At 37.1% G+C, this 27525-nt stretch overlaps 1 protein-coding gene across 15 annotated transcripts in view; it reads left to right on the top strand.

Annotated features, from left to right (window-relative positions):
* Prrc2c (proline rich coiled-coil 2C) overlaps positions 1–27525 on the top strand; it is an 82203-nt gene that overhangs the window by 39699 nt on the left and 14979 nt on the right. For 14 of the 15 annotated variants that reach the window (XM_048358292.1, XM_048358297.1, XM_048358290.1 and 11 more), the window contains 13 exons: positions 935–1104; positions 1375–1624; positions 3125–3335; positions 4863–7112; positions 8636–8844; positions 11064–11218; positions 12151–12988; positions 13570–13655; positions 16283–16468; positions 16597–16848; positions 18597–18689; positions 22985–23086; positions 25130–25331. In XM_048358292.1, the coding sequence (XP_048214249.1) occupies positions 935–1104; positions 1375–1624; positions 3125–3335; positions 4863–7112; positions 8636–8844; positions 11064–11218; positions 12151–12988; positions 13570–13655; positions 16283–16468; positions 16597–16848; positions 18597–18689; positions 22985–23086; positions 25130–25331 (5004 nt within the window). The remainder of the gene's footprint in view (positions 1–934; positions 1105–1374; positions 1625–3124; positions 3336–4862; positions 7113–8635; positions 8845–11063; positions 11219–12150; positions 12989–13569; positions 13656–16282; positions 16469–16596; positions 16849–18596; positions 18690–22984; positions 23087–25129; positions 25332–27525) is intronic. The other variant, XM_048358303.1, reaches the window with a different exon arrangement.

Genomic DNA, 27525 nt, shown 5'->3' with positions numbered 1-27525 from the left:
TGCATATGCACGTCTCGTTCTCCTTTTGGTACACAATAATTGAATACTAACTGAATGATTCATCTGTTGCCTTCATATTTACTCTTTTTTCCCCCTTTTTGCCTGTTTTGTTTTTTGCCAGTCCTGGGGCTTGAACGCAGGGCCTGAGCACTGTCCCTAGCTTCTTTTTGCTCAAGGCTAGCACTTTACCACTTGAGCCACAGCGCCACTTTTGGCTTTTTCTATGTATGTGGTGCTGAGGAATCGAACCCAGGGCTTTTCATGTACACGAGGCAAGGACTTTACTACTAGGCCATATTCCCAGCCCCTTCATATTTCTTTCTTAAGGTTTTTGGTTTTTTTTATAAATAGTCATCATTTGTTCCTTTAAGTATTTATAAGCCAGTTTTCGTATAGGTTCTAAATATTGACACTTAAGTTTTCATTGATATTTATAGAAATAAATGGACAATAGAAACTACATAAATATTTGCGTGCAATGCAGTATTTTGTACTGTGATCTCTTAGAATCCAGTTTTGTGGAAATCTAAGGTTTTGTAAAATTATCTATGACTTCCAATATTAAAATATAAAGGAATGTTTTAAGTATTTTATGGACTATTTTTTTTAATTTTTGGCATATTTTATTTTATTTTATTTTATTTATTTATTTTGCCAGTCCTGGGGCTTGGACTCAGGGACTGAGCACTGTCCCTGGCTTCTTTTTGCTCAAGGCTAGCACTCTGCCTCTTGAGCCACAGCGCCACTTCTGGCTGTTTTCTGTATATGTGGTGCTGGGGAATTGAACCCAGGGCTTCATGTATATGAAGCAAGCACTCTTGCCACTAGACCATATTCCCAGCCCCTGTTTTGAAGTATTGTAAATTCTTTTGTACTTCATTCTGAGCGTTAAATTAATACATTTTGACAGTATTTTCACCTTTTGCTCAAACAGAAGGGGAGCCAATTTTCACTCAACAAGACAGCAATCGCAGTGACAAGGAGAGCACTCAAGTGGCACATGAATCAGAACCTGAATCAGGATCTCAACCCCGCCCTGCTGTACTATCTGGTTATTTCAAACAGTTTCAGAAATCATTACCACCAAGATTCCAAAGGCAGCAGGTACAAAAAGGTTTTTAATGTGAATATTTGAGATTGAAAAGGCTTATTGTTTCATAGGCTCTATAGATGCTATCTTTCAATTTTAAGAATGATTCCCTAGTGTAAGATGAAATTTTGTAACCTGTTCTTTTGGTCTTTTCACCTGGCCACCTTTCATTATTGTCTTTTCCCTTGTGGATTCAAAAAGGCCATTGTTTATGATGTAGTTGATTGTATTAATTCATGATGTTTTACTAGAATCCCAACATGTGAGATCTTTTATTTATTCAGGAACAAATGAAACAACAGCAATGGCAGCAACAGCAGCAGCAGGGTGTACTTCCACAAACTGTTCCTTCACAACCATCTAGTAGTGCCGTCCCTCCTCCACCACACAGACCTCTTTACCAGCCCATGCAACCTCACCCACAACATTTGGCCCCCATGGGTTTTGATCCACGGTGGCTGATGATGCAGTCCTACATGGATCCTCGGATGATGTCTGGAAGACCTGCTATGGATATACCACCCATTCATCCTGGTTAGTTAAAATTGACTTGTTAAGCCTTTCTCAGTTTGGTAGAAGAGAATCCATGTTTTCTTGCCCTTCCCTCAATTTTAGTCTCACTTTTAGAATTGTAATCTTATGGGAACTCTAGATTTTGATAATATAACTCAGCCCAAAAATAAAAAATACAGGTACTTATATCAGCTGAATGACAAGACCAAAATACCTAGTTCCTTTTGTTTTATGAATACTTTTTTTCTCAGGGCCTGGGCACTGTCCTTGAGCTTCTTTTACCTAAGGCTAACATTCTACCACTTGAGCCACAGCACTATTTCCAGCTTTTTTCATGTATGTGGTACTGAGGAACCCAGTGCTTCATGCATGCAAGGCAAGCACTTGTACCACTAAGCCACATTCCCAGCCTGTTTAAATTTTTTAAATGGCAATTATTCTATGTCTTCTAAATGCCTACAGTTGGCTAAAATGGTTTTAGTTTAAATCCCCCTCATCCGCCCCTCATCCCCCAGTGGTACTGAGATTTGAGCTCAGAAACTTGGGTGTTAAGGAAGTAGTCTGCCATTTCAGTTTGCCATTCCTTTAGTAGTTAATTATTTGAATTTTATCTATTTTTACAGGCAAGAGCCACCAGCTCTCAGCTTTATACCACCTTTTTAAATCCTCATATTTTTTACCAGCCTAACTGAATTTATTCATAAGATAGCCAACATAATTAGTATCTTTATGGAACTCATTAGAATAAACCCAGATCATCTATTATCAGAACGTCACTGAGGAAAATTAAATGTCATAACAAGCTGACCAATAATCAACTTGAACCAGGCACAATCCTAGCACTCTGGAAACTGAAGCAGAAGTTTGTGGCCAGACTAGGTTACATAGCAAGACCCTCTTTGTTCCCATCCCACCATACTCCTAAAAAAGAATCATCCTGATATATTATTAAAATGGCATATTAAATAGAATATTGATTTATGTAATGGAATTGCTATTGCAAATAGTTTTCTCTGGAAAATTACTCTGTTGCTATAATTCTGATATTTAATATTAACATGCTTAGAGATACAGTGCTTGGTATGTTTTAATGACTATTTTTTTCCCCTTGAAAGTAAAAATAGGCTGTTGTGGTTTCAGTATTTTCAGAGCATTAATAAAATCAAATTCCCAGAACAGGTTTTTGTTGTTTTGTTTTGTTTTTGATGTCAGTCCTGGGGCTTCAACTCAGAATCTAAGCTCTGTCCTTGAGCTTTTTTGCTCCAGACTAGTGCTCTACCACTGAAGCCACAACTTCAAGCTTTTTGTTTGTTGAGACGAGTCTCAAGCTTGTATTTGAACTGTAATTGTAATCCTCAGATCACAGCCTCCTGAGTAGCTCAGACAGCTTTCATATAATTTCCCATCAACCTTTGTTTATTTTTACTCAGATTAAAAAAAAAAACTAAAAATTCCAAATAATTAGTGATGGCTGTTTGTCCATAATTCTTTTGACTGATCTCTCTGTAAACTCTGTTACAGGAATGATTCCTACTAAGCCATTAATGAGAAGAGACCAGATGGAAGGGTCACCAAACAGTTCCGAGTCATTTGAACATATAGCTCGATCTGCAAGAGATCATGCAATTTCTCTTTCTGAGCCTCGTATGATGTGGGGGTCAGAACCCTATCCTCATGCTGAGCCTCAGCAGGCAACTACTCCAAAGGCTCCTGAAGAACCTGAAGATACAAGGTTATAAATAGATAAAAGATTATTAAAGAAAAATTTATTAATAGACTAAATGGAATATTGTGGTTAACAAAAGGAAATGCTGACCTTAAAGATCCTTCTGATCCATAACTAATTTCTTCTATTTAGTTTCTTCATTTTTGTCTTTGGACACATTATTTTCCTTCCTTTTTAAAATTTCTGTGTAGGGGCTGGGGATATGGCCTAGTGGCAAGAGTGCTTGCCTCGTATACATGAGGCCCTGGGTTCGATTCCCCAGCACCACATATACAGAAAACAGCCAGAAGTGGTGCTGTGGCTCAAGTGGCAGAGTGTTAGCCTTGAGCAAAAAGAAGCCAGGGACAGTGCTCAGGCCCTGAGTCCAAGCCCCAGGACTGGCCAAAATAAATAAAATAAAATAAAATTTCTTTGTAGATTTAAGCTTTTTTATGAACTAGATGCAGAAATTTAGCATTAAATGTTCAAAACAAATTGTATTGTAGATTATGTGTAAAGAAGTTTATTTGTACTTACCATGCTTATCCAACCTAGTGAAAATGTTGATAACAGTTCTTCCAGTAGAAAGAAATGGTCAAAAAGTACATTGTTTAGTAATAACATGTAATTGGGACAGACAGACTTGTATTCCAAGTGGAAGTTATAGTCTTTTCTTGGTAAAGGTATATTCTTTTATTAGATTTTATTTAAGTAGTTGTATAAAGGGGCTACCATTCAACATGTCAGCTTATGTGTACAGTGCATCTTGATGAATGAGTTTTTTTAAAACAGGTAGCATTATGTCTACTCTATAAAGTTTAAATTGTGAGTTTCCAATATAAGTCCAATGTTTTATAATAGCTTTGTGCCTTTATCTTTCATTACTGAAATTTTATAACATTGGAATAAAATAAGGTACTCCTTATTTTGTTTCTTTTCACCATTTTTACCGATCTTCTGCCCCTGGTGGTTATTTTTTGTTCTCTGTTGCTATATTTGAATATTTTCTAGTAGAGAAGTCATCAGGTATTTGTCCTTAGTGGCAAATGACAAGAGCACTGTGTGAGAGTGGGGAGATTTGTTTCTAGGGCTTGAACTTAAGGCCTGGGTGCTATCTCTGAACTTTTTTAACTCCAAGCTAACAATATACCACTTGAGCCCACAGCTCTATTTCTGCCTTTTTGTTGTTTAATTGGAGATAAGACTCAAGAATATTCCTGCCCAAGCTTACTTAAATCCTTGATTCTCCCATCTCGGTCTCCTCAGTAGCTTGACACCCAGTTTGACAATGGCTCCTTTTTATATCCCTGAGTAATAATTTAATATTCCCATTTCATGTGCATACCACATTTTCTTTATTCTATCATCTGTAGCTAGACATTTCGTCCATATCCACTTGGCTGCTGTGAATAATGATGCACTACAATTTTTAATCAGGGTCAAAGATTAAGGTTCATAGTTGTGCATTTTAATTTGGACTAGTTATTTTTCGATATATGTACATATGTGCAACATTGTTATGTCAGTTAAACTTTTGAATTGCTCCCATGATAGGCCTGAAACTGCATTGGAGCAAGAGCAAATTTCTGCTGCTTACCCTGTGGAACATGGTCAGTTGGAAACACATTCAAAAACCGACTTCGTCAGACAACCCAATGACACAGAAGTCCATAAGTTTTTAAGCAGATCTGTGGAAGACATTAGACCTCACCATACTGATACAAATAATCAGTCCACTTGTTTTGAAGTACCTGATCAAAAGACCTTACCTCCAACAGATGAGAGGATTTCAGCACTAGAAAGTCAGCCTGCTCGGAAAAGAAGTGTTTCCCATGGATCTAGCAATATACAAAAATCAGAGGAGCAAAGAAATGAGCCATCATCTGTAAGCATTCCTAAAGTAACAAGCAGATGCCTTGATACAAAAGAGTCATCAGAAAGACCAGAGGAGAAGCCAAGAAAGGATGGCTTTATACGATCTTCTGAAGGACCAAAACCAGAAAAAGTATATAAATCTAAATCAGAAACTCGCTGGGGCCCAAGACCATCCTCCAATAGAAGGGAAGAAGGTAATGATAGACCTGTGAGAAGATCAGGTCCCATTAAAAAACCTGTACTTAGAGATATGAAAGAGGAACGAGAGCAAAGGAAAGAGAAAGAAGGAGAAAAGGTTGAAAAGTTTCCTGAAAAGATTGTTAAACCTGAAAAGACAGAAAAGAAAGATCTTCCTTCTCCCCCACCACCTCCAGCACCAATTCCACCACAGACAGTTCCACCAATACAACTAGAACCCGAAAAAGAGAAAGTTTCTTCAACAGAAACTTCAGCTTTGGCTCAAAAGCCTTCTCAAGATACTGAGAAGCCTTTGGAATCTGCAGCTAGTATTCAGGTAGAGCCTGCAGTTAAAACTGCAAACCAACAAACTGTTACAGCACCAACCAATAAGGAAGAGAAACAGCCTGAGAAAGTTATCAGCAAAGATATTGCTACAGAGAGACCTCGACAGGACTCAAGACCAGTTGTTAAAAAAGAATCCACTTTGCCCCCTAGGACCTATTGGAAAGAAGCTAGAGATAGAGATTGGTTTCCAGATCAAGGATACAGAGGCCGCGGACGAGGTGAATATTACTCCAGAGGTCGAAGCTACAGAGGCTCTTATGGAGGACGTGGACGGGGTGGTAGAGGACATGCTCGAGATTATCCTCAATATAGAGACAATAAGCCCAGACCAGAACATGTGCCCTCAGGCCCTCTCAGACAGCGAGAAGAAAGTGAAACACGAAGTGAGAGTTCTGATTTTGAAGTTGTCCCCAAAAGAAGACGGCAGCGGGGTTCAGAAACTGACACAGACAGTGAAGTTCATGAAAGTGCAAGTGACAAAGACAGTTTAAGCAAAGGCAAACTTCCCAAAAGAGAAGATCGATCTGAAAACAAAAAATCTATAAAGCCCCAGTCTTCCTTCAAACCTGAAAGTCATGTCCGAATAGAAAACAGGCCATTAGAAAAGCCTTATTTAAGGGATGATGATAAATCTAAACCAGGCTTCCTACCTAAAGGAGAGCCTACAAGACGAGGCAGGGGGGGTACTTTCAGACGTGGTGGAAGGGACCCCGGAGGCCGTCCATCACGCCCATCTACCTTAAGAAGACCTGCTTATAGGGACAATCAGTGGAATCCAAGACAAGCAGAGGCTCCTAAACCAGAAGATGGAGAAACACCAAGAAGACATGAGCAATTTATTCCTATGCCAGCAGATAAACGGCCTCCAAAGTTTGAGCGAAAATTTGACCCAGCTAGAGAAAGGCCCCGAAGGCAACGCCCTACCCGACCACCAAGGCAGGATAAGCCTCCTCGATTTAGACGGCTTAGAGAAAGAGAGGCTGCTTCAAAAACAAATGAAGTCCTGGTGCCCACAAGTGGCACCGTTAGTAATGTAGTTCAAGAACCAGTTAATACTTCTGGCGATATTTCTGGGAACAAGACACCAGATTTATCTAATCAGAACTCTTCAGATCAGGCAAATGAAGAATGGGAAACCGCTTCTGAAAGCAGTGATTTCAATGAGAGGCGAGAGAGGGATGAAAAAAAAAATGCTGATTTGAATGCACAGGCAGTTGTAAAGACTGGAGAGAATGTTGCCCCCCCAAAGAGAGACATAGCAAAGAGAAGTTTTTCTAGTCAGAGACCTGGAATAGATCGCCAGAATCGACGTGGAAACACTGGTCCACCCAAGTCAGGAAGGAATTTTTCAGGTCCTAGGAATGAAAGAAGAAATGGCCCACCAACAAAAAGTGGGAAGAGAGGGTGAGTACTTTATTTCAGATATAAAAATTTTGTACTAGAATTCTTGGTTAAGTTTGGCAAGGAGCCAACTGAGATAATATATCCTGAAGCATTTTTCTTTTCTCAAAGTGTAAGTAGGGGTGCTTAAACAAAAAGGGGGGGTTAAATGGAGAATCCTCAGTCTACAAAGTTAACTAAGTCTTCTGGGGAGGGATACAGTGTCTTCATTTATTTGGTAGACCAACTTACTACTTGTGAGCTCTCCCTTATAAAACTCTGGTCCTGTACAAGTGTCCTTTGAGACTTACGTGTTGTAAGCTTATGTGCTGAGTTTTCTCAAGAGTCTTAAAGATATATTTCCCTCTGGAAATCCAATAATATCTAACAAGAGGTAAGCCAGGAAACAAATCCCACCCAACCACCATTACACCAGTGTCAGTAGTGTTTTGTTTTTTAAGTTGCTAAGCTTTAGTATTGATTGTAAGAGGAAGGAGCACTGCAGACTTTACGTATGAGGTTCCTAATGGCTCTATTGAAATCTGGACTCTTGGCACTTTGTAGTTGCTTCCTCATGAGTAAATAGTTCATAAGGACTTGTGAAAAATAAATATCAAGATAATTATTGTTGGTACACCTCTAGTAATACCTAGTAAGCAACCATTATGGTAAGTCCTATTTTTTTAGACCAAATTCCTAGGTTTGCAACCAGAGTTTATGAGTTTGTTTTGTAAAATATATTAGTTTGCATGCTGGTAATCAAAAGTACTTTTACCTTTCAGATAATTTAAAGAAAGTTCAGGCCAGTTGTGTTTCCCAGAGTACCTGCTTACCTAAGAATATATTTTACACTGTGGAAGATGTTAGGGAGCACTAGGCATTCAACCCAGGGTCTCCAGTGTACTAGGCAAGGTTTCTTCCACTTGAGCCATACTCCTGTTTTGTTTGTATTGTGTTTTTGATACAGGTTTTCCCTAACTTCGTTGTGCCAGCCTTGACTTCATAGTAGTCCTATCTCTGCTTCCCAAGAAGCATGGAGACTACAGGCATGTGCCACAACACCTATTAAGTTTTATTTTCCTATGTTGCCCGCCTTTAGGGGAGGATTCAGTTCTAAGTAATTCAGACTTGATAAGATCACAGAAACTTTCTGCTATTAACAATGTTAGTTGATTTATAATGATAAAAAATGAATAATGAGGAGCTGGGACTGTGGCTTAGCGGTATAGTACTTACCTAGCATGCATGAAGCCAAAAGTGGAGCTGTGGCCCAAAGTGGTATAGTGCTGGGCTTCTGCAAAGGAGGTCAGGGCCAGCACCCAGGCCCTGAGTTCAAGCCTCTCAACTGGAAACAAATTTTTAAGAAATAATAATAATGAAAAATCTTCTGAAGTTAGAGTTGCTGAAAAGAACTAAAAATGTTGATATGACTTGTTAGTATTAGACTTGACCTATTATCCGTTGCTGTTTGGTCTTACATTAAACTTGAGGAACCATCAAGAAAAGGATTTTTCTCTTGTTTGGATTAATGTCTCGTTTTTCTGTAGGCCATTTGATGACCAGTCTGCAGGCACTACTGGTGGTGATTCTGTCAATGGCAATTCTTCACACCACCAGGAAGGAACGCCTAACGGTACAGGCCAAAAGAATTCCAAAGATACCACTGGGAAAAAAAGAGAAGACACCAAACCTGGTCCTAAAAAACCCAAAGAGAAAGTAGATGCCTTATCACAGTTTGATCTCAATAATTATGCAAGTATGTCATAGATTCTGTTGGTTTGTTTCATTTTAAGTAGATACTGTAAGAAATCCAGCTGACAAGCCACTCAAAAATCTAACTTTTCACAGGAGATGAAGGTTGCCTCTGCTTCATTTACTCTCTTAAGACACATTAAAATCAAAGCTATCACCCCATTTGGCCATCTGTCAATGCTCCCTACATAGTAAGCGGGTAGACTTTGTTCCTGGATCACTAGAATACGAGGATGTTTTGTTGTTGTAATAAATGGTTTTAGGCTTAAGAGACAGAAATAAATCAATGCAATTTAGAAAGTTGGGGTAAAAATGCAAACTGCAAGATGTAGTTTTCTGAACTGCAGAGATTATATGTGGACAAGCTGCTATAAATAAAGCATGGCTTGAGCAGTTTACAAAAATAAGTGATAAAGATGAAACAAACAAAAAAAAATCCAAGAAGACTGATAGAAGCTGATTAGGAAATTTTATTAACCCATCCTACTTGTCTAACTGATAAAATAGAGCATGAAACACTTAAGAATCTTAATTATAAGAAAGATGTTAGCTATGCACTGTGGCTCATGTTTGTAATCTTAAGCTATTTGGGAGGTAGAAAATCTGCTTGGTGGTAAATACTTGTCATCCTAATTTGAAAAGCATTGTAACTAGGAGAATTATAGGCATAGATGCAAAACTCTTGAAAAATGGAACAAAAAAGGGTTGGGGATGTGGGTTACATGGCAGATTGCCTGCTTGGCTGTAGGCATACCCAAGGCCCCGAATTCCCAGTACTATTACCAAAAAGTAAACAAATATAACACAGCAAATTGTGTGCTTGGTAAAATTAATTTGTAAGTAAAAAAATAAGTAATAGAATGAGAAACTTATGGATAAGAAATTTAGGAAAATCATAAATCAACTGTCAGACTTGAAAAACAACTAGAATATTGGATGAGAAAATATCCATGAACAGACATTTACACATTTAAGATTTATGATTTGCCATTCATGCAGATGAAACTATAGCTGAAAATACTTAATAAAATTGAGACTTAAAGATTTGTTCAAAGTTAAGCCCACATCATAGTAACAGGAAAGTTGAGGGCTGGCATCATTATTTTGGTATGCGTGCTATATATGGGTTTTTTCTAATAAATTATTGTTTATAAATATTAAAAGTAATTTAGACTCAGTTCTTAGACACTGTTTTTGGACCACTTTCTCAAAAGTGTGGTCCTCAGCATCATCTGGATCATTTCTGTCTAACCCAATATACTAAGAAACTCTGAGAATGGGTGTTAGATTATTTATAGGAATAATTCATCTTGCTTAAATTCGTAGGGAACACATACATAGTCTCTGAAACATTTTTAGTTCTCAGAAAATGGGGTAAAGTGCTGTTGACATATTATGCTAGCAATATTGTTGAACCTTCCACAATGATGATCTTTAAAATATGAGACTAATGCTTTCATTGAAATGAGCATGTTAATTTCTTTAAAGGATTTAGAAGCAGAAATATACCTTTGATTATATGTTGGCTATTGCCTACTTTTTCTTTTTAAATCAAGTTTTATTAAAGAAAAACTATGATGGTAATTTTCTTTTAAGTATGGAAATTTCTTGAGAAATCATTCCTGAGCTGGGCACTGGTGGCTCATGCATGTAATTAGCTATTCAGGAGGCTGAGATCTGAGAATCACACGGAGTTTAAGATCAGCTCAGGCAGGAAATACCCATTAGACTTTATTAACCACCTTAAAAGTTTGAAGTAGAGCTGTGATTCAAAGTAATAGAGCAGAAAAAAGAATAAGATAATTAAATCTATAACAAAAAATCGTATCTGTTGGGCTGGAAATATGGCCTAGTGGCAAGAGTGCTTGCCTCATATACGTGAAGCCCTGGGTTTGATTCCCCAGCACCACATATATAGAAAATGGCCAGAAGTGGCACTGTGGCTCAAGTGCAGAGTGCTAGCCTTGAGCAAAATGAAGTCAGGGACAATATTGCTTAAGGAAAAACCAAAATAGCAATGAAAGCATAGTTTTAGGGCTTAATAAATTTTTCATCATTCTGAAACTTTCCAAATCTTACTAATGAATTTCTACCCATCTTACAGGGTAGAAGGGCACATTATTATATCACGAAATTATAAGAACTAGACCTATTTACCTACTGGACATTTTTACTTCATTTAACATGAGGAAAATATCACTTACATTGCTTTCCCACTGGCAGGTGTTGTTATAATTGATGATCATCCTGAAGTCACGGTAGTTGAAGATCCCCAGTCAAATTTGAATGATGATGGTTTTACTGAAGTGGTATCTAAGAAACAACAAAAACGTTTACAGGATGAGGAACGCCGGAAGAAGGAAGAACAAGTCGTACAGGTTTTAGAGCTTTTTCCTTTTTAAGTATTGAGTGATATTTATATTTATCGTTTAAACTCAGTTTTATATACAGTTTATATATATAGTGTTAATTGCTCTATGATGAGATTTCTGATGATCTTAGAAATGTAATGAACAGAAATGCCATGAGCTACTAATAGACTACATATTCTTGGTTTATAAAGTTCCTGTTTAATTTAGCTTATTCAAATACACGATTTATCTGGTTGCTGGTGGCTCAACCTGTAATTCTACCTACTCAGGAAGCTGAGATCTAAGAATCATGGTTCCAAATACCCAGGCAAGAAAGTCTGAGTCTCTTATCTCCAATTAACCACCAGAAAAAGCTGGAAGTGGGGCTGTGGCTCAAGTGGTAGAGTGCTAGCCTTGAGCAAAAGGAGTTCAGGGACAGCTCCCAGGCCCATAGTTCAAGCCGCAGGACCGGCAATAATAACAATTATACTAATAAAAAATGCGCAGCTACTTAAATATGTGTTTGAGTTTAATTGAATTCATAACCTTTATAATCAGAGACTTTGAGGAGTGATTCAATGAAAGTAAAGTAATAGTGCACGTACTCTGTAGTAAAACATCCACCATACTGTGGAATTAATGTTTTTGTGGCAAACCTGAGTATAATGAAGGTATTAGAACCTTTTCCAGCCCAAGTCAAGTTTTGCTGCCTAATTTACTACAAACATTCTTTTATCTAACTCAGAATTATGGGGGAAACACTGTGATTATGCGTATGATGTATATTTGTGGAGTTTTTTATTATATTATCTTGGATTCCTACAGTTTAGATTAGCACCTTTAACAGTCTTGCTCTGTGGGTATCTAATGCAAGTTTAAAAAGTTAGTAAAATACTGTAGGCGTGAACTGTTACTTTCAGACACATAGTTGACCTAAATGATTCCCACCAATTTTATAGGTCTGGAACAAAAAGAATACAAGTGATAAAGGAAGAAATCAGACTTCCAAGCTTCCTCCAAGATTTGCCAAAAAGCAGGCTACAGGGACCCAACAGATCCAGTCTCCTGTCTCAGCTGTAGCCACAGCTCCAGTTCCAGTCTCGACTTCAGCTTCAGTTCTAACTCCACCCTCAACTTCTGTTTCAACCTCAACTGCAGCTCCAGTATTAGCATCACCTTCAGTTCTAGTTCCAGCCTCAACCCCAGTTCCAGTTCTAAACTCAACCTCAGCTCCTGTTGCAACCTCAGCTTCCACTCCAACAACCTCTACTTCAGCTACATCCACGGCCTCTTCCTCACCTCCAGCCCCAGCTCCAACCCCAATTCCTTCCTCAGCTTCAACCTCAGCCTCTGTTTCAGTTCTTTCCTCATCCTCAATTCCTGTCCTTGCTTCAGCTCTAGCCCCAACTTCAACTTCACCTACAACCCCAGTAGTCTCAACCCCAACTGTGCCAAGCATTTCAGCCCCGTCCACCCCATCTTCAGCTTCTACAGCCTCAGTCCCACTTCCACCAGCCTCAGCTGCAGCCCCTTCCCCAGCTGCAGCCCCAACTCCTCCAGCCCAAACTCAGGCACAGACCCACAAACCAATTCACAGCCCACTACAAACTTCAACACCGCCTGCAAAACAACCACCACCTTCAATTCGGTTACCTTCAGCTCAGACATCCAATGGCACAGATTATGTAGCTCCAGGAAAATCCATTCAGACCCCGCAGTCACATAGCACTCTTACAGCTGAATTATGGGATAACAAAGTGGCCCCTCCAGCAGTGCTAAATGACATCTCTAAGAAACGTAAGTGCAACCCAGAATTGTTGGGTGGATAATGGCATGGAAATAATGAGGAGGTTTTGTTTTGTTTTTCATTTTAGTTAGGAAGCAGTAATAGTGAATTTTCCTTGGTTTCTTTCTTAAAATCCTTGTTTCTAGACAAAGCTTTTTTTTTTTTTTTTTTTTTTTTTTTGGCCAGTCCTGGGGGCCTAAGCCCTGTTCCTGGCTTCTTTTTACTCAAGGTTAGCACTCTTATGACTTGAGTCACAGCACTACTTCTGGCTTATTGGATATACTTGGTGCTGAGGAATCAAATCCAGGGTTTCATGTATACGAGGCAAGAACTCTACCACAGGCCATATTCCCAGCCCCAAGTTACTTTATGGAAACAGGTTTGTGTATCCATAAAAAAATACACTAAAATGTATTTTTAATCTACATGAACAACTTGGACAGGGAACTTATTTTGGCTTTGAAGAACTTCTTTATGTATGACAAGTCTTTTTTTTTGTTACCCAGCTACTATTACAAAAATGTATTAAATGGAATGGAAATTAATCACTTTAAATTTTTAAAGGCCCCCTTTTTTTTTCATTGTTTTTCAGTAGGTCCAATTAGTCCACTGCAGCCACCTTCAGTCAGTGCATGGAATAAGCCTTTAACATCATTTGGATCAGCTACTTCATCAGAGGTAGGAATACGCATATAATGGCATTTGGAAGAGATTGGAAGCTATGCTAATTAGGAGCAAAGAATCAAAGTAGGAACATAAATGTTGGGAGTCAGTAGTACAGGTGGAATAATCAGTCTGGAAATAGGAATTTGTAGGACATCAACATCAATGCTGTTTAAAGCAATGGAGTTCGATGAGACCACCAAAAAAGAATGGATTGTGAAAGTTCAGAAAGAGAATAAAAAAGTCAGTGTTGGGGTTTTCTAGCTGAGTTATTATAGGAGGCATAGAACCTATGTGGGTTTTATGATGGGGTATCCTAAAAGCCAGTTTCTACTTAAAGAAAAAGATGTGTTTAACTAAGAAGGAATACATCAAGTATGTCAAATGCTGGTAGAGGTCATGTGATAAAGTCACTGGGTTGTCTATACGGAGTTCATTGCAGACTTAGAGACTAGTGCTGTCATGCATCACATAACATTTTGGCCAAAATGTCAGTGATGGATCACTGTTATCATGGTGGTCCCACCATTACCAAGTGACATGGGACTTTTTTGCTTATATAAACACACTGTAGTGCTTTTTAAGTTCAGCTTCAAGTATGTCTTGTTAAGCATCACACTGTAGTTACATTATAAAAGTGTTACAGCAAATAGGCCATGGAGATAGACTTAAGGTTTTGTTTTCTTTTTGTAGGAAATTTATTGAGCAAAGTAAGCCAGACCCAGAGAAACATAAGGTTGCATGGTTTCCCTCATTTGTGGTAGCTAGAATGTATCGATAAATCAACAAACACACTGTATGGTTTAAAAGAAATACACTGGGATATGATAAATTATACAGGTCTTTAGGCATTTACACACAAATGAGACCAGAGGAGGATATTCTTAGGAGAGGAACACAAAGGCACAATGCTGTCTATGTGCATCTGATCATATAAAATATCATCTATCAAAATGCACTCCAATTTGTTTTCCTTTTGTCTTGTTTATCTGTCTTTGGGGAGAGCTTGAAGGGACACAAAAATGGTGAGGCACAGGGTGAACTATTCCAGCAGTAGTATTTACTAGGTACTGTATTAAATGAACTATGTAACTTGAGGCAGGAGGGAAACACTGGGAGAAAGCAAGGGACAAGGTGATAGTATTCAAAAAGAAATGAACTGTGTAACAGTAAAACTCCTCTTTATATCATATTCATAATACCAATAAAAGATGTTTCTAAAATGCAACTGGCCATGCCAGTTTTCTGATATAACAGGCCTCACGTGTTTAGAGAACTCTGTACAACCAGTATCAAATCACTGCATTTACTATTTAAGAATTTACAAAATTTTTCCTCTACTTGTTGTTATTGGCATTATCATTTAAAAAGACCATTCCTTATACATAATATTCAGCATCATTTGTGCTGTGATATGAAGGACTTGGAAAGTTGCTTTTCCACAGATTTTTCTCTTAGACATTTTGCAAGGTTATACAAGGTCTTTATATGGAACCCAGCTATTTTAGAAGTACCTCACTTTTTTAAAACTCCATACTTTTTCTTCATCTTTATGATCAGAAGATGATTTATTTTATTTTATTTTCTGAGTCATTCTTATTACAAAAATTCCACTTGTTGAAATTTCAAATGACCAAAGCTGACATTTCACAAGCTAGAAAAAAATTTTCTCATGGGACTTTTTTAATGACTAATGAAATCAAGTCATTATTTGTGTTGTGTATATTTTATAAACATTCATTTCAATGGTTATGATGCTTTAAGACATTGTCTTAATAGTAAGTTTATGATGAGGTCTTAATTTAAATTGTGTGTACATGATCTGTAGCTTTTACAGTCATGAATATACTAGAGCATATTACTCTTACTACTAATACATTTGTATTTACCTGACGATAGGATTTCTACATTGGTCAAAGGAAAGGGAAGTCTTATTCAAACTTAAGATCAATAATGTTTGCCTATATTTGAAAGTGAATGTGAAACTGTTAGACTGCAATGTAGTATCTAACCAAGAAAACCAAAATCAATAATAGGCCGAGACAATAGTTGAACTGTGTGCATAGTTTAATGTGTAACAAAGCTGCATGTCATCTGTCTTCCACCCCGAATGCTGCTATGGTCCCTGCTTTGCTCTTGGGCCTTTTCTTTTGTTTGCAGTAGATTTTTTCTGAAATACTTTTCTAGTGATTTCATTTTGGTTGTTAATGTTCCTTTATCTGACTTTTCAGGGATTTTTGTTTTGTCTCTTAACCATTTGAATCCAAATTAAATTGCCTAGCAGAAAGAATGTACAATTGTTGAATTGATTTATTCTTCCAAGATGTAAATGGTATTGCTGGCTTGCTTTTCTTCACTGTATTGTTTATTTTAGTATTTTTGTGTGCTTATTGCTTTTACAGTTGTTTTAAGTGATGAAACAACTTGAAGCTATGATTCACTCATGATCACACAAGATCTAGGACTTTATTTTCTAATAGAAATCAAGAGTGTTTCAAGGAAAGTTCCCCAAAATGCCAGTTAATCTCAGTTAATATTCAGATTAACCTTCTGCTATACTGTTTTATGTGGTACTTCATAAACCATTTTTAATCAAATCTGAACTCTCCTTTGATTACAAATTTTAAATATTATTATACTAGGGGACAAAGACTAGTCAGGAGAGCAGTGTTGAAATTGGAATTGACACGATTCAGTTTGGTGCTCCAGCTTCAAATGGAAGCGAAAATGAAGTAGTCCCTGTGCTTTCTGAAAAATCTGAAAAAATACCTGAACCTAAAGAGCAACGGCAGAAACAGCCACGAGCAGGGCCTATCAAAGCCCAGAAGGTAAATATAATTCTACTATATATTGTAGGAAAACTACTGTCACTTACAGAAAGCAAATCATTTTAAAATTGAATTTTGTTTTTAATGTTTTACATTGTGGTCCATCTTATGATAAATATTGACTTTAGCTTCCAGATTTGAATCTCATAGAAAACAAAGAACATAAACCTGGTCCCATTGGAAAGGAACGTTCACTAAAAAATAGAAAAGTAAAGGACACCCAACAGGTGGAGCCAGAAGGGCAAGAGAAACCCAGTCCTCCCACAGTCAGAAGCACAGATCCTGTTGCAACAAAGGAAACCAAAGCAGTCTCTGAAATGTCGACTGAAATCGGAACAATGATCTCTGTATCATCTGCAGAATACAGTGCTAATGCAAAGGTAAGCCTCATGGAGAGATGACCAGTTCACTTGATGTACAAGTTATGTCTAAAACTAATGAGATGAATAGCAGAAATGTACTTTTTTGCTGAGGAATATAATTAGGCTGTGAGTTCTTATTTCTACCAAATAAATTTTGTTTCTTTTGGGAGTGAAGGGTCCTAGTACTTGCTCTTAAAACTGAGGGCGTCACACTCTTCCTTAACTTTTTCCACTGAAGGCAAGTGCTCTACCACTTGAACACTTCTAACTTTTTGGTGATAGTTAGAGATGAGAGTCTTAGATTTGTTTGCCTAAGCTGGCTTTGAACCAGGATCCTCATGTCCTCATCTTAGCCTCCTGAATAGCAAAGGTTATTGGCATGAGCCACCAATACCTGGATACAAAATAGATTTTCATGGTGTCCATATGTTATTGTTCATAGTGAATTTTTGTAGAAATCCTTTTGTACTGAGTTGCTTAAAATGGAAAATGTCTACATGAAATTGGAATCTTTTTTTGTTAGGTTTGTAAGCTTTGTTAGAATGGTCTAAGCTACTTTGATTTTGTTAAAAGTGAGGAAAAAGGGCTAACATATAGTAACCACCATATAGCCAGTTGTCTTTCAGGAGTGGAACCATTACATTTCTCTGGTTGAACACTAAATGTTGATTGGATTTATAGGCCAAGTTGAATAAAGATAAATGTCTTTTAATACATGCTCTGCCCTCATCTGTGAGCTCAACATCCCTGTATTCAACCAGCTAGATGTCTCACACACACACACAAAACCTTGGTTCTGTATTGAGCAAGAACTCGACCACTAAGATGTGTCCCTTGCCCTTTTCTTGTTTTCTAAACAAAATAATGTAAGTATATTCTGAGAGAAGAGAGAGTGTGTGTGTGTATCAGGCATCACTGGTTATCCATAGAACTTTATCCAACGTATACCTGAGTATGTGCATAGGTTACATACAAATACTACCCAACTTTATATATAATAAGCAACTCAAGCTTTCCACAAATTTTGATGTCTAGGGTATTCCTGATACCTGTCCTCCACAGATACCAAGGGGACAACTATACTAATTGAGGTCAATTTGTATTTGCCATCTTGTGTTCACTCCAGAAGAAACAGTCACTGAGAAGGAATACGGATTTGATCTCTTGTATTAGTTGTGTTATTTTCTCTCTTTAATTGTCATCCAACCTGAATTCATAAAATTAAAGGCTCAACCTATGAATGGGTATGGGAAATACATAAAATATTAGTTAACATGAAAACAAATATTTGATACTATTAATAACCTAGGCCTATGCAATGTATTTTTAAATATGCAAAAGCTCAGTAATAATTGAGGTTATTCAGCATGTGAATATATCACCACTGCTGTTTAAGAATTAAGATTAGAGGGCTGGGGATATAGCCTAGTGGCAAGAGTGCCTGCCTCGGATACACGAGGCCCTAGGTTCGATTCCCCAGCACCACATATACAGAAAACGGCCAGAAGCGGCGCTGTGGCTCAAGTGGCAGAGTGCTAGCCTTGAGCGGGAAGAAGCCAGGGACAGTGCTCAGGCCCTGAGTCCAAGGCCCAGGACTGGCCAAAAAAAAAAAAAAAAGAATTAAGATTAGAATGAATTGAAGTTTTAACTATATTTACTCTCTACTGCTTTCTTCCAAAGCAGCTTTAATATTAGGGCTGTCACTAAAAAGTTTTATTTATTCACTTAATTAAACATTATTTTATTCTCTTACTCATCCTCTATAGGAGTCTGTAACAGATTATACTACACCTTCATCTTCTCTGCCTAATACTGTGGCTACTAATAATGCAAAGATGGAGGATACTTTGGTTAATAATGTAAGTAATCACCTAAGATTTTGAGTAGTTTGCCTAGGAATCTTGATGTTACCTAGGATTATCTTTTATTTAATATCATGGACAATATTTGACTTATCAGGGAGATAATTTATAGTAAATTTATTTCTGTAAGCATTGTATTATAACTCAAACAATAATTAGAAATAGGCCTGTCTTTCTTGAAGCAGTATTGACGATTGAACCTCAAAATCTGCTTGTTAGAACATTGCGGTGCCTTTTGAGCCATATCCCAGGAAAAGCTAGACCTATACTTTTTCCTCTGAAACTGTCAGCTTTCCAAAGACTTCAAGATTTTTTTTTCAATTTATGTTCTTTACCAACATTACTGCTGTGAAGATTGAGCTATAATGTGTACACTTATATATGTGTGTATTATGTTGAGCTATATAGTGAAGTATATGAAAAAAATGACTTTAAAACTCTCAGACGCTCTTAATATTAGGTGATGTTAAGTCATGTTGCAAAATTAAACCCGTTTCCCAGAGTATGTTACAGTCATGTATTATGTTAAAAGCTAGGAAGTGGTGGCTCACAGCTGTAAAATTCTAGCTACTCAAGAAGTTGATAGAATTTATCATTTTCTCCATTGCACTGATAGGTGAAGCATTGCAAACTGAAAAATGTTAATAACAGTATAATTTAGAGCAACATTTTAAAAGTAAGTGATATGCTGTTCTAGTTTGGAAGGTAAATGTAGAGATAGTCAGCTGATCTTTGAAATACCCCTAATCAAAAGCTATCAGACCCAAGGCTCATGCCTGAAATCCTAATTACTCTGGAGGCCGAGATTGAGAATAAAGTTCAAAGCCTGCATTCCATCCCCCGAAGTCCGTATCAACCATGACATACTGGGTTCTTAGGTCCCAGATGCAATCATAATGCCCTGGGTCTTGTGCCCTTTCATTCCTCTGATATCCCTGCCCAGCACCTTCCTATAGAGGTGATTTTTAAGAATAAGAAAAAGGAAGCTAGGTGCTGGTGGTTCACACCTGTAATACTAGCTACTCAGGAGGCTGGGATCTGAGGATCACAGGTAGATGTTAATCTGGGCAGAAAAGTCCATGAGACTCTTATCTCCAATAAACTACCCTTAAAAAAGCTGGAAGTGGAACTCTAGCTCAGTGCTAGCCTTGAGCAAAAAGAAGTTCCGGCACAGCATCCTGGCCCTGAGTTAAAGCCCCAGAACCAGCAGAAAAGAACAATGACCAAAAAAAAATGCCATTCCAAGGAATCATTCCTCCCTTCCTGCTAGGTAGGCGCCTGGCATCTGTCCTCATGACTGCTGATCGTGCTCAACAGTTTAGGGCTTTGGTCCAGGGACCTGAACAGAGTACTAAAAAACCTCCACTGCAGGCTGGTTTAGGTCTTGGTTTATGTAAGTCTTGCACAACATTGCAAGTGTAAATTTCAGTTTTCCCCTCTCAAACACACTTACCAAAATATGCAATTTTTTTTTTTTGGTGGGAAGAGAGATTGTCCTTTGACTTCTACCCATTTCCTGAGGCCTGAGAAAATAAACTTTTATGTACTTAAAGTTATACAGAAAATAGAATAAAGTTAATACAAAAAAAAAGTTCAAAGCCAGGTGGGCCATTAAAGTCCTTGAGACTCTTATCTCCAATAAACCACTCAGAAAACCAAGCACTGAGGCTCGGGGTAGAACACTAGCCTTGAGCTGAAGAGCTCAAGGTCAGCACCCAAGCCCAGAGTTCAAGCCCCATGACAGATTAAAAAAAAAGCTATCAGAAAAATGTTAACCATTTTCAAAAATAACAAGGTTTTTCACAAAGAATTTTAAATATCTTTTTTAATATAATCTTAACATTAGGGTCTTATATTTTTTCCCCATGCTGTCTATTTCCTCTAGTATCAAGTATATGGAATTTGAGAAAAGTGATGTACATTAGTCAGAAGTTAATTTTTGAACTCCACTTGAAAAACACTTAATGGAATAGAGAAGAATGATACTGTCTTACTAGTGTTAAGAGCAAAGAGTTGTTACATATCTTCCAATTTTTAGATATTAAACCTTTATGGGTCAAACAGCCTCACAAACAAATCTTTTTGAGAGTGGCTTGAATATTTTGGTTAACTTCCTGTGTGATGGAAAACCTAGGAAACAGAATCTGACCCTTCATTTTAAATATTGATATCAATACTTCGATTATCTAAAAACTGAAAAAGTAAAGTTTAATTATAATTCATGTGTTTTCTCATTTTAAAAATATCAAATACTTGTAGCATGTACAGTTTGCATCAACCATTTGAAAATTTATTTATTATTAAACTGTGGAGATAGCCGGATACTGGTGTTTCATACCTATAATCCTAGCTATGCAGGAGGTTGAGATCTGAGGATTATGGTTTGAAGCCAGGAAAGTCCATGAGACCACAAAAAGCTGGAAGTGGAGTTGTGCTCAAGTAGTGCTAGCCTTGAGCAGAAAAGCTCAGGGACCACACCTGGGCCCTGAATTCAAGCCCTCCAATCCAAAAAATAAAATAAAATTTATTATACAGGGAAAAAAATTCCCAGAACCTTTACAATTTTGTCTTGAATATAAACACATGGGTCATTTTAGTTGTTTCTGCGTGTTTTGTAAAGGTATGGCTTACACATTGAAAACTACCAATGGGACAATACCCAATCTTGTGTATATACCAATCTTGGGTATATTTGAAAATAGAACAATAAGTTTCGGGCATGGAACAAAAAAAATTATTTTGGTTTTCCTTGTTTGTGCCAAATGTTGTAGTGATTCTAAATTTAATGTAGTGTTCAAAGGTCTCACATAGGAAAAAATTTAAGTCCTTTTGAAATTTTTTTCAATTTTCTGCATAAAATTTTTGTTTTCTTTTTTTTTTTTTTTTTTGGCCAGTCCTGGGCCTTGAACTCAGGGCCTGAGCACTGTCCCTGGCTTCTTCCCGCTCAAGGCTAGCACTCTGCCACTTGAGCCACAGCGCCGCTTCTGGCCGTTTTCTGTATATGTGGTGCTGGGGAATCGAACCTAGGGCCTCGTGTATCCGAGGCAGGCACTCTTGCCACTAGGCTATATCCCCAGCCCCAAAATTTTTGTTTTCTTAACTGATTTATACCTCATTTTAGTTCTGTTGTTGATGCTTAATAGTTTTTTCTTCATAAACTGTCTTAATTGATATTTACTGAACTGATATTTACTGGATAATATTAGCCAATATTATTTATTTTGGCTTACCTGAAGATTTAAAAGCAAAAGGCATTTTTTATTATAATAGAGCATAGTTAAGTTTTATAAAAGAGGATGGGAATGTGGCTTAGTTACTAGAGTGCTTGCCTATCATGCATGAAGCCCTGGGTTTGATTCCTCAGTACCACATAAAATGAAAAACTCCAGAAGTGGTGCTGTGACTCAAGTAGTAGAGTGCTATCCTTGAGCAAAAGAAGCTCAGGGGCAGTGCCCAGGCCCTGAGTTCAAGCCCCAGGACTGGCAAATACACATATTAAGTAATCCATGCCATGAACGATGTCAAAGAGATAGTCCATAGTATCTCAGAATGATAATCTTAAAAAACACAAGCATCCTTTTTTTTTTCCCTGAACAGCTTGTTAAACAAAACACATTCCAAGATAACAGACTGCAAGGGGAAAACAGATATATGAGTAGTGAGTGGGTTTCCTATATTCATTGCTATTATCATTTAATTTGTATAAAAGAACAGTTATTGGTGTAATGAGGTGTAAGGGTAATAATCTTTGGTCCAAGAATTACTTCTGTTCTTAAATGTAGCTATCAGAAGGTGGCATTTCAAAAAAGAGATAAATATGTATTTCCAGTGGTAGGTTAGATACTTATGGTAGAGCCTATGAATCCCCCATATATGGTGAAAATTGTATTCCTTAGAACTTTGCTACGTCTTACAGAGTAGCCCTTGGACCAGCAATAGCAGCATCACCTGGGAGCTTGGTTGACAATACCAGGTTTTAGGTCTTAACCCAGAAGAAAGGCAGAATCATACATTTACATTTTAACAACAGTCTTGGATGAATCACATACACATTAAAATATGAGAAGTATTACCTTTTCTGCCAGTGTTTGCATAAAAGACAAATAGTGTTTTTCTTTATAACTTTTACCGTAATTATTAACTGTAGATGATTATCATAGATAGTGTGACTAAGTATCCCTGTTGGCTCTGATGAAAACTTAAATACCACCAACCTTAGTGTATTTTAGTACTCTCATTAGTGGGCATTTGTAGCACAGTTAGATTGTGATATCTGTTGCCTGCCTTTTCAGGTCCCCCTGCCCAACACTCTTCCCCTCCCTAAGAGGGAGACTGTACAACAGAGCTCCAGCTTAACTTCAGTTCCTCCCACTACTTTCAGCCTCACCTTCAAGGTATGTACGATGTACATCTATAAAAGTCCTTAACTATTGCATGCAACAGTACATAAATTAAAAAGAATTTTCAGAGTATTTAAAATCTTACTAACTCTTATAACCACTTCACAGTGGTTTGATATCCTCTTGTTTAAAGCAAGCCCTGTTGTGCTCTGTCTTGAAAATACAGAACATTTTTTATTTGTGATCTATTTTCCAAATTTTAAACAATAATGGTAAGAATGTTGGTTGGTTTGTTTTAGGCTTGGGAGGGTGGTCTTTCCTGTAGTCATGAGTCATGAATGAATTGGAATGAATCTAGTATAGTGACAAATACTAGATGAGAGGGCAGTTAGAACAAGTGTGCTTTATAGGCAACACTGATTTTTATTTGATTTTTGTTGGATAGTATCTTAAGTGTACAACCCAATTATGCACTTTTTGGCACGACATTTTTTTCTGCTATGGTTAATGCTTTTAATGTGCTGATCCTTTACAAGTGAGATATTTGAAACATCATTTGCCTTGGGGTTAATTAATAGCTTAAAAACAGGATTTTGAAGTGCTTTGGTTCTTGTTCATGATCTGAGCAAGTGTTATGTAACTTCTATCATAGTAGGTTTTTCTGATGCATTGATTGGCAATGAATTTAGACAGTGTTCAGAAGGAAAGAAAACAAAGTTTTTAATCATGTGAACATTGTTGGTTTCTGAACTCAGTCTTTCTGAGTCCTTAGCCTCATGATTACTTTTTCTCTTGCCCCTCAACTTCTTAGTAGTAATACAAGCTTGGGGTGCGGAATCTTATATAGCAGCTTTTGTCATCCCGGTTTACAGCCACCAGACCCTTAACTTAACTGTTTGCTACTAACTCCCATTTGCTTTTGCTGTTGTTTTTCCAGTTGAATGAATGTCTCAACTGTGTTTGTTTACTTTGTCTTATAGTGTGTGTGATTTTTATCATTATAATAAAATGCCATATAAGCAGAAGTAATATGTTCTGTAATGATTATTTTTAAGCCCATTAAATCTGTAAAGTAACTATTCAGTTTTACCTTTCACTCATTTGTTATTATTCCAGGATAATCTACTCTGATGTGCATTCAAGTGACAAGTAGTTGCATTACCTTAAAACTTTGTCTGGTTGCATTTATTTTTACTTTTTCCAACATTTCTCTGAGAAGCAAATAAGCTATTAAAAGGTTTTGTTTGTATTTCACTGATTGTATATGCAATTAAATATTGTGCTTTTAGCTTACTTGAAGCCAGAAATAGAAAATTTTAATTTAAGTAGTTACGTGTATTTTTTTTACAGGAAATAGGATAAAAATTATGTACTATTTCTTAAATTTTTTTTATTTCTTAAATTTTTAAAGTAAGTTAAAACTTCAGAAATTTGTACCTCAAGGACCCGCATTCCTAACAGTGCTATTAAAGATTCAAAGTGCCAGATGCCAGGGGCTCACACCTATAATCCCTAGCTGCTCAGGAGGCTGAAACCTCAAGGTCACAGGTCAAAGTCAAATCTGTACAGGAAAGTCCACAAGATTCTTAACCTCCAGTTAACCATAAGTGGAGGCCATAAGTGGAGTATTGGCTCAAGTGCTAGGGCACTAAAAGCTCGGGAATAGCATTCAAGCCCCAGGAGACTGACACCAAAAATCCCTTATATAAGCCATTACAACTCAGTCTTAGAGATTACTTAGGTTTATCTTTGAGCCCAGTGTTTGCTCTGGTTCTGCTAAAAACTTCAAAATATGCACACTGTTTTCTCTCTTATTAAAGTAAGCTAGTATTTGTGACAATTGTTTTGTAAGCCTTCCAATTTGGACTCTACTGACTAAACTTGAACTATGTCTAATTTGAGGTGTGCTATAAGAACAAAATTAAAAAGGGCTAGAGGTATGGTTCAAGTGGTAATTTTCAGTTTGAGTAAAGGAGCAAGTGAAAAATGTAAAAGCCTTGGATCTTGTTGTTTTAGTCTTTTACATATATGTGCATATCTTACGTTAGCATTGTTGGTTTTCTTGTTTTGCTTTAATAAATATCCGTTTTATTACAGATGGAGTCTGCACGCAAAGCATGGGAGAATTCTCCAAACATAAGGGAAAAGGGGTCTCCAGTAGCCTCCACAGCACCTCCGATTGCAACTGGAGTCAGCAGTAGTGCTAGCGGACAGAGCACTGCTAACTACAATTCATTCTCCAGTGCATCCATGCCTCAGATTCCTGTTGCTTCTGTCACTCCTACAACATCACTATCAGGTAAAACTTTTTTTATACCCTTTCCTTGATTTTGTTTTTTCCTTTGGGGGATAGGGCTGGTCCTAGGGCTTGAACTTGGGTTTGTAAGTTTTACTGCTCAAGGCTAATGTTCTACCACTCTGAGCCACAGCTCCACTTCGAGCTGTTTGGTGGTTCATTGGAGATAGGAGTTTCATGGACTTTCCTGCCCAGGCTCTATACCCAGTCCTCTGATCTTAGCCTCCTGAGTAGCTGGGATTATAGGCATGAGCCACTGGTGTCCATGCTTAAATATCTTTTTGTGGTACTAGAGATTGAATCTGAAGGTCTTAAGCATTCTAGGCAGGCACTCTACTTACTGAGTAACATCCTCATCTTAAATATCTTGGATTATTTAGAATTTCCTATAATCTTCATTAAACATGAAATAGTTATTTCTTCTATAAAAACAGTCCCTTTCCTTTGCCCTCTCAGTTTGGATTAGTTTGAAAAATACTTGGTTAGTAGCTTACTAAAATAGATTTTGCTGGATCCTCATGCATACTCAGATACTAGAGAATATTAATGAAAAGAAAAACTATCCTCTAAATTTCTGTAAATTCACCTTTTGATTTGCATTTTCACATACATATAGCTACTTAGATCAGTTGAGGACTCACAGAATGGCACAGCTTTTAAATATTTTACAATCTCTATCAAATTTAAAGGCATCATTTGCCTAAACCTTTGGTGATAATTTATTTTTTCTGATGACATTTTAAGTATAAAGCCGGGTGTGGTGGAGTACATGTATAATCCCAGCTGGCCAGGAAGGTGGGGAATGAGGATATATAAAGCATGGTAATGTCCATCCCTGGGGAAAAAAGTTAACAAAAAGCCCACCTCAACAAACTAGCCAGAGGAGTTTTTCTGTAATTCCAGCCATGCATGAGGAGTTGATTAGAGGATCATAGTCCCAAGCCAGCCCTGGAGCAAATGGACTAGAGTTAGAATTAGGAGTTCCTACCTGAAAAATAAATGAAATCAAAAAAGTATTGTGAGTGTGGTTCGATTGATGGGGCACAGTAAGCTTGTGACCCTGAGTTAAGCCTCCATTCCCACCTGAAAATAAAAACAATTTTTCATCATTTGTTTTTTTTTTGTTTGTGTGTGTTTGAAGTATAGATTGAATTGTGTTGTATTTGGGGTTTGTTTGGGTTGAATTTCAAGTTTGGTTTGATTGTTTACTTTGTCACATCAGTGCTTGAAGTTAGGTGCTTTTCTTGCCTATTTTCTTAAATTTTTACTAGTGTAAAGTCTTTGCAAACTCATTTGGCAGCTTTCTACTTCTAAAAGAATCAAATTTTTCTAAAATGCTTGACTTTAGGAAATTGCACTCTTCTGATTTACTATATATACAACCATGCTTTTTATAAAATAGCTTAAACATTTGGTATATATACACAATGAAATTCTATGTTTCTATTAGAAAGAATGGCATTGTTCCATTTGTAAGGAAATGGAAAGATTTCAAAAAGGTCATACTAAGTGAAGTGAGCCAGACCCAAAGAAATATAGACTATGTTTTCCTTCATTGGTAATAATTAGTATATATCTATGATGGTCCTAGCAGCAGAGGATCACAATAGCTCAATAACTATGTACATATGCTTATATAAGAAGATGCTAAGTGAAATGAACTCCAAGATATGGAGACAAAAAAAAAACTTAAACAAATTTTAGCTGTTGTGCACCAGTGATACCAGTATTCCTGTACCAGTTAGGATTTTCAGTTTGTTCTATTTCTATTGCTATGGTCATATATAGTTCAACTCACCTAATTGGCTCTTTAGAATCTAAATTTTAAAATTTCACCTCATTCATCTTTATTTATATCTAAGGTACATCGGTTTTTGAAGGAGAAAAATCTAATCATAATAGACTTTCTTAGAAGTAATTATGATCTCTCAAGGCATATTTACTTTTATAATTCAACCTAATATGCAGCACTTGTTCTGGTCATAAATGAATGGAAATATAAATTACACCATTTTTTTGGTTACCCATGGGGCTTGAATTCTGTCCCTGGGCACACTGTCCTTTAGCTCTTTTGTTCAAAACTAGTGCTCTACTACTTTGAGCCACAGCTCTACCTCTTACCTCTTTCTTTCTTTCTTTCTTTCTTTCTTTCTTTCTTTCTTTCTTTCTTTCTTTCTTTCTTTCTTTCTTTCTTTCT

Source organism: Perognathus longimembris, chromosome 11 (genome assembly GCF_023159225.1).
Source record: "Perognathus longimembris pacificus isolate PPM17 chromosome 11, ASM2315922v1, whole genome shotgun sequence".
Taxonomy (NCBI): Eukaryota; Metazoa; Chordata; class Mammalia; order Rodentia; family Heteromyidae; genus Perognathus; species Perognathus longimembris.
The sequence above is the reverse complement of the archived record's forward strand: the minus strand, read 5'-3'. Positions and strand labels throughout refer to the sequence as shown.